The sequence below is a fragment of the Bactrocera latifrons genome, unplaced genomic scaffold (genome assembly GCF_001853355.1).
Source record: "Bactrocera latifrons isolate USDA-ARS-PBARC rearing strain unplaced genomic scaffold, ASM185335v1 scaffold_420, whole genome shotgun sequence".
NCBI classification, from domain to species: domain Eukaryota; kingdom Metazoa; phylum Arthropoda; class Insecta; order Diptera; family Tephritidae; genus Bactrocera; species Bactrocera latifrons.
Window position 1 is genome coordinate 144,085 of NW_017537069.1, and position 7,489 is coordinate 151,573.

Below are 7,489 nucleotides of genomic sequence, written 5' to 3' on the forward strand. Positions count from 1 at the left end.
ATTAACCTGCCCAAGAGCAAACTCAGGCTGTTGGTCGCATGGTACACTGGCCACTGTAAGCTGAATGGGCATCTCTACAGAATGGGCCTATCAGCTTGCGCCAACTGCCGGTTCTGTGACAGRGAGCCTGAAACTCCGGAGCATCTGCTGATCGACTGCACAGCAGTCTGTATTCGCAGAGACAAGGCCCTTGGAGTTCCATTTCCAGATAGGGATCGCATTGCCTCGCTAGCGCCTAGTAGCCTACTGGACTTCATCAATGGGCTGGGGCTAAGTGAGGCAATGTAAGGAAGGAGAGGGCACAATAGACCAAAGGTCGCAGTGCATACCTCATTATCATTCATTCATTCATTCAAGGAGTTTGAAATGCCTTCGCACAGTTCTCTTATACCGAGTTGTYRACRAGTGCTCTCAGAGAGCAGGAGTGCAAGTCGAGTTGAAAATCGTTCGGCTGCCTGTTGTGATTGCAACTTCTCTACGTCGAAAATTCCTTGTGTTTGTTGGCGTGGGTTTTTTACATTATCCTTCAGAAATAAAGATTTCTTCTAAATGTTTTATACTTCATAGCAAACTTAATMGCACTCTTCCCGTTGTCGTTTAAAACAAAATAAGAATAACTATATGGCATTCCTGTTGGCGGTTGGTCATTTATCGAAAATAATTATTCCCCATTTTCAAACGAATATAGTAACATTTGTTGCTGTTGTAACGGTTATCTAATCCCCGCTTAGATGGTAAGTTGTCATCGAGGTGACCAAAAGCTTATCCCTTCCCTATGTAGAAGTCCAACTTCCATTGGAATTTGTCGTGAAGTCACAAAATGGTTCTTTTTTGCCATGAGGAATGAACTATGATCAAACGGACATATTCTAAATAGTTTCTTCTTTTCAGTTTATGGTGTTTAAAGGACTATAAAATTAATATGAAAAATACTTCGAAATAACCGCATATTTGTTTAAATACTTATAACTATTTTATTGGCCAACTTAATTTAATGAACCATTTATCAGTGTCACTCAAACGCGAAATTAACAAAACAACCATGCAATTTGTTGATACTGACGCTCTATTCATTCGCCTTCATCGCAAAAATATAACCGAAATGTCTCGTTTCTTAAGTATAACTGTAAAGCAACTGTTTGACTATTTCACTATTCCAGGAACGGACCTATGAAATTATGTCGTTATATAATATTCAAGATTTTGGAATAAGAAAGAATAAACTAAAAATCCCCCTATCATACAGTTCGGACCAAAAAAAATGTATATACGATTACTTACATGTAAAAACAACTAATACAATCCGAAGTGCCGTCGAGGCTAAATCTTTTGTGCGTTGGTCCTCGCATTGATTGCGAACGAAGGGCTCAACAATATTAACAGGTACATAGAATTGCAAAGTGTATGATAAGAATATTGCTACGGCCATAGCTATGCGTACCATCTGTGAAATGCTGTAAAAAGAATGGKCTTTAATAATAATATATAATTAATAATAAAGTAAAGTAAAAGTAAATACTTTTGCCTAATAGCTAATTATTGTTTTATTTTGTTGCATACAATAATATTAATTCTAAATGTTCACAACTTACAATTGATCRGGGGGTAAATTTAATGTTATGCTGCCCTTCACATTCTCTCCATATTTCAAATAACCGAAGAAGCCAACTGTGGTATACAGACATGCCACGATAGTCATTCCAGTGTTCAATACACCCGTTGAGCCTCCAAAATCTTCAGGTCTCTTCATATTATTTTCCAATGGTAATATTACACCAATTCCTTCGAATGCATATATTGCTGTGCCGAAATACAATGGTAGCTGAGCCCAAGATGCTACGGGCTTTACTGTGTCGGTGTCAGGTAAATCTTGTAGTATATAAAAAAATGAGAATGCTAGACCTAATACGGTAAGTGCTGCTGCAGCTAATGACACTGGAGTTAGGTATTTGAGATTGCGCACCAGATTTAGGGGTATCATTGGAAGCAAAATAAGTGTTAAGTAAACTTTAACATTTATAAAATTGTGTGGAAAATAATGGTCCACCACCTCTTTTATATTAAATGCCACAAAAACAAAGTATACACAGCAGAATCCAATTTGGGTGATAAATAGGAAGGTCGTTATCATACGCCTAAAATAAGGATGTTTTAATATTATATGCATATATTAAAAGTAATTGTTGGTTGTACATTAAACAAACCTAACCTTACCGTGCAATGTGCGAGTAACGTYTTAAGCCACTGGGTCCTGTCTCGAATGAACAGAACGCTACTTCTGAAAAGCTGAGTGATGGCTGTTGAAGTCTTCGACAGAGCTCATGAGAACATTTTACCAGCATATGCATGCAGTGTGTGCAAATCGCTCCCATTATTAGCGTACCAAATAGTCCAACATAAAGGCCAGCGTTTTTAAAAGCATCTGGCATTGCTAAAATTCCTGTGCCGATGTTACCCTTTAGTAAATGCACTAACGTGTCAAAATTCGAGGTGGGATGCTCCAAAGTCCGGTGCAAAGAAGGATTATAAGTGGACTTGTCTAAACTCTCATTTGAGCCTGCTAYTTGAAATAAGAATGTTATAACAAAGAATAATATTAAGTAACCGTAAACTACCAATGCTTTCTTCACTTTGAACATTTACTAATGTATTTTCAGGAGAATTTCGAACATCTGGTCGGGGTGGATATCTTCCTTCCGACGCAGTATTTTCCGACTGAAGCAAAAGAGGTTGACGTTCGGTCATTTTCTTCTTAATTATTGGCTATGAAAATATGAAGGATGATAAAGGAGAACAACAAAAAATGTATTTTAATCAAACTCGGGAATATAATACAAATTAAAAACGAACTTATTGGTAAATGTATATTTGGAATTTTGTGAATTTTCAGGAAACAATTATTGTTAAGGAAAGTWATTTTTTTTTTTTAATTTAAAAAAAGTAGAGATGATAATTATCTTATTCAAGTGATTAAATAGCTAAATATATCACAGAGTGATAACTAACAACAAACAGATACTGGATAGCAAATACCAAGGCTACAGATAATAGTTTACGTAATGTATACAATATGCTGCGTACAGATAATAAATTTGTTTGCAGTGCCCATAATAAGCATAATTAACTAACACATGTGAAAATGATTAGTGCTATTTGAACAAATATAATAAGGTCACAATTATACGCCCTAATTACTACACTTACACTTTAAATTTCAAATAAAATAATATAAAAATAAGGATGTAATTGATAATTATAACGCAATAAAAGTGTTTATTGTAATGCGATTTGACAAAATCAACATGTAGCAAATAAAATAGTATTTAAAACTTACATCTGATTTTAAAGTAACCGAAACTGATATGAAAGTAATAATCACAGATTTATTATGTTCCTACGACTGGAATAAAAAATTCATAAATTATAATTAACAAATAAAAAGGCACACAGCCAAATTAAAGAAGATTTTGATTAAGTCAATTATCAAACCTGTTGAAGATTCGTAAGAGGAGTGATATCTTCCATTATTTGTTAATAATGATATTTAAAAGAAAGTCCTTGAAGCAAGATGGGAGATTGTTCCCCAGTTTCCTCTTCAATTATTACCAATAATTTACGAATTACAATTACCGATTTTGATACAATACCAAAACAATAAAGATCGATGACTAAATGCGAAATACTGTCTGACACTGATACTGTTGCAAAGTGGAAATTTTCTGCTTGATACCGTCTGCATTCAACATAAATAGCAGAGTTTGACGTTATCTACACCCGAAGAAAAAACAAATATTTATTCTGGTTTGTTAAAACCTAGCAAAAAATAATACAGCAGCATTGAATATTTACGCAGATTGCTGTTATTAATTGCAACTCCCACAATAAACACAAAAGATTTCCAGTGCTACCATTCATCTAATATATTTTTAACCCATCATGACCCAAATAGGGGATGATGTCATTTTCGCCCCATTTTAGAACGGAACTCAAGAAAAAAACTTAAAAAGATATATCTATTAGTATATTATGCCAAAAAAATTTTGACATATCATAACAATAAAAATAGTTTTAAAAATGCTAAATGCTGGGTCGATTGTGAAAGTCCTAGGGTAATTTTGTGAATTAACTTAAATATTATCTCATCATAAGAAGCAATACTAGTGATTAGTTCTACATAATTAGAAATTGTTTTATACCATGTTCAGACCGAAAATGTAAAAGATTAGATTACATTTAAGCATTTCATAACCCAACAGTGTTCTCACTGCCGTTAGAAAGATCAAAAAACRGCAGTTATTGTCATTCAAGAATTCACATCGCCTAATATTTATCAAAAGAAAAGATTGTCAAATAAAACCGTCTTTTTTTAATATTTTCCATATAATAGAAATAATGGATGCATTTCTTCATTTGTTAAGTCGATTTTCAGGTGAAATTAGATTCATTGCTTTAAAAAAATTTGTTTGTTTACCTTTTTTCCCTTTGTAGTGTCTAAATCAGCTATGATAATGTAACAGATTTCCAGTGCTGACAAGTAGATTGCGCAAAATCAGAGTCGTATAGAGGGATTTAGCGTGGTTCAGTTTCAAAGCATTCCAATGAAGTGATTTGGAACTGTCATTTTTGTATGGCGAAATCGTAATAAATTTTTAAGATTAGTGAGATAATCCATTCAACAGCCGAAATCGTGTGATTAAGTGTCGGTCTGAACTTGGTATAATATACTTATATACCTATTATCATACCATTGTCATCACTTTTGTGTTAATTGCGTCCTTTGCCTCCTGAATTGGCATTATTGAAGCATTTATTACAATTTGCAGTGAGAAAAAGAATAATTAAAATTTTAATACCACCAATTATCATCTCCCTTTTTTAATATGATTTTGTTCGATTAATTACTCATCTTTACACCCTCCCTATTGTGAGGATTTTATGATTTGTGAGTTTTTCCGTATGCTGAGGTGATTTCAAAAGCTATAATGCTCATAACTACCTCACAAATTTGCGATGTCTGAAACTAAACCTCACAATGCAAAATTGGTTGTGTCTGTTTTGTTAATTTCAATATTTTTAAAAAAATTTACAATTATTTTATTGATATTGAATGAAGGAAGTATTCTTCCAATTGCGTTATCTATTATAAATATAAGTATTTGCCTATTAAAATAAACACTTACTTACGGTCTTTGTACATTTACCTTCTTTCTAAGAAAGAAACATAAATATTTATGTAGAAATAAGAGAAGACAAGATTTTATTTTAAAATATGTATGTATTCGAATAAAAAATATTTATGTTTAAATAATATGTTATATTGCTGCAGTTACTCATAAGTTGGTTTTTCACTTTTTTGAAATCTTAAAAATAAATTGAATTATTATATATGCTCCAAATATAATTAATGGGTAAAATAACTTACTTTTATTGGTTTTGTCTTATTTGTTGTTGTAAAACAGCTGGTTCACAGCAAAAGGCCTCTCACCTCAAGGTGTTGAGTTTATTGTGCTTTTTTCTTGTGAGCTTTAACCAAGAATAATCTCACAAAACAAACATATTGTGAGGTTTTATCAGAATAGGGCAGTTATAGTAAGAAATATATATTATGAATACGAGAAATGGGGTAGCTATTGCTATTGAAAATTAGAGTCAATATTGTACACACATGATAAATTCGTTTCAGTATGCTAGATAAAAAGTTACCATCTCTAATTTAATAACACCCCAATTTCTACGTGTCTTATAAATTTGTTGCTGACATTGTGTTGAACGACGTAAAAATAGACAATGACTGGAATTAAAGGCATAGTTGCAAAATATTATAACGACTATGTCGAAAATACACCTCGAAAACTAAAGTTGATGGACACCTATTTGGCATACGTACTCCTTACCGGCGTTATTCAGTTCGCGTATTGTTGTTTAGTCGGCACATTCCCCTTCAACTCGTTCTTGTCGGGCTTTATAAGTACTGTAAGCTGCTTCGTGCTGGGAGTTTGTTTGCGGCTGCAAGCGAATCCACAAAATAAGGCGATATTTGTAGGAATTTCTCCGGAAAGAGGTTTTGCCGATTTTATTTTTGCCCACGTTATACTACATTTAGTAGTTATGAATTTTATTGGATAAATATATTATGATATTGGTACATTATTAATATATAAATAATAAAAAATATCAATTTATCAATTGAAGATAACTTTCAAATGGATCGATTTCAATGTCACAAAACTCTAAAGCAATTTCTGGTTCGGGTATTTCGTGTTTCAACGGTGGTATAGTATTGAGCCAATGACAGAGATCCGGCGATGGTGTTTTGTTAGTCTTTTTGTATTTATTGGGATTTGCGCTGCACTGCTTCTGAATCAATATTGTGTCGTTAACATTAATTGGTGTAAGATTTTTAAACACCACTTGGTCTGTGTTAAAGTTGAGCCTTTGAGTGATCTGAAATTTTTCGTTTGAAATTTTAAAACTATTCAAATGTATGGAAGTTTTTACCTTGGGAGCAATTACAGCTTTTGATCGTGGTGTTAAATCGATGTCCTTTTTAAATACTTGTGGGCGCAAAGACTGAACGTTTTCAATTTGATTAACTTCACGCAAAATAGTATTCATTTGAGGTGTTTTATATTGTCTTTCATTAGAACAAATATTAACTTTCTCTTTTACCAGCTCTATATGATTGATTCGATCCGTGCCATTTTTTACACATTTTAATTTCAAGTTAGGATTAACTTCATACTTTCGAGAAATGTTCTTTTTAATAATGTTGATAGATTTTCCTTGATTACTGGACATTATACATATATTAATATAGAATTTTAAAAGTTGGTTTTCGGGTAAATGTTCAGGAGAGTGGCTTTTCCGAAAACGTTCACCAATTTTTACGGGAAATGTCTTAAAATTCGTGTTTTTAATTCCAATTTACGAAATTGCCCTGAACATTTACCACGAATATATATGGGGCGGTATCTATTTATAAGTTCTTTTTTTTGCAGTAATAACATTAGAAAATATTATTATATTGCACGATATTTACGCTATAAATGGCATCACTGTTCGAAATTCAATTGGGCACTAGTTATACAAGCAGTGATCGGTTTCGGAATATCGATACTCTCGATATTCGACACTGAACGAGAATTGATTAAAATGAGAGATACATAATAATAATAATTTSAAMATTAAAAAGAAATTTTAATATCGATGTTCTCAATATTCGAGTCTGAAAGAGAATTGGTAAAAATGAGAAATATATAATAGGATTAATTATTTTGTAATTCATTATTATTGCAGAAAGCATAATTATATAATTAATAGGGTTGTGTTTAGTATCGCGCCGGTTAATTTTGGCTCACCRTACCTAAACGAGAGAACCAAATGGAAAATTTTAAACACGTATGCTTAAATTATCGAACTTTCTTTTAAAATATATTTTATAAAAATCGGTTCACAAATTTTTCCACAAATTCACTTTAAAAAATGCTAT

The 7,489-nt window shown here is 32.5% G+C and overlaps 3 protein-coding genes across 6 annotated transcripts in view; 1 reads left to right on the forward strand and 2 right to left on the reverse strand.

Moving 5' to 3' along the window:
* Window positions 1-3,909, reverse strand: part of LOC108972773 (proton-coupled amino acid transporter-like protein pathetic) — an 8,718-nt gene extending 4,809 nt beyond the window's left edge. The window contains exons 1-6 of one of the 3 annotated variants that reach the window (XM_018939549.1): window positions 3,850-3,909; window positions 3,490-3,768; window positions 2,616-2,763; window positions 2,215-2,560; window positions 1,593-2,135; window positions 1,282-1,454 (exon numbers count right to left, since the gene is read on the reverse strand). In XM_018939549.1, coding sequence (XP_018795094.1) covers window positions 1,282-1,454; window positions 1,593-2,135; window positions 2,215-2,560; window positions 2,616-2,763; window positions 3,490-3,525 — 1,246 coding nt within the window. In that variant the 5' untranslated portion in view covers window positions 3,526-3,768; window positions 3,850-3,909. Of the gene's footprint in view, window positions 1-1,281; window positions 1,455-1,592; window positions 2,136-2,214; window positions 2,561-2,615; window positions 2,764-3,334; window positions 3,401-3,489 lie in introns of all 3 variants that reach the window. The other 2 variants (XM_018939551.1, XM_018939550.1) reach the window with 2 other exon arrangements.
* A 1,770-nt stretch (window positions 3,910-5,679) lies between these two features.
* On the forward strand, window positions 5,680-6,180 carry LOC108972758 (dolichyl-diphosphooligosaccharide--protein glycosyltransferase subunit DAD1). Its single transcript, XM_018939526.1, has one exon. The coding sequence runs from the start codon at window positions 5,788-5,790 to the stop codon at window positions 6,124-6,126; it is 339 nt and encodes a 112-aa protein (XP_018795071.1). The 5' UTR covers window positions 5,680-5,787; the 3' UTR covers window positions 6,127-6,180.
* On the reverse strand, window positions 6,159-7,128 carry LOC108972757. Of its 2 annotated transcripts, XM_018939524.1 has the most exons (3): window positions 7,040-7,128; window positions 6,499-6,790; window positions 6,159-6,444 (listed from the first exon to the last, which is right to left on the reverse strand). In XM_018939524.1, the coding sequence occupies exons 1-3, from the start codon at window positions 7,051-7,053 to the stop codon at window positions 6,175-6,177; spliced, it is 576 nt and encodes a 191-aa protein (XP_018795069.1). In that variant the 5' UTR covers window positions 7,054-7,128; the 3' UTR covers window positions 6,159-6,174. The 2 variants fall into 2 exon arrangements, with proteins under 2 accessions (XP_018795069.1, XP_018795070.1); XM_018939525.1 differs by having other exon boundaries at window positions 6,499-7,088.
* Window positions 7,129-7,489: the final 361 nt, after the last annotated feature.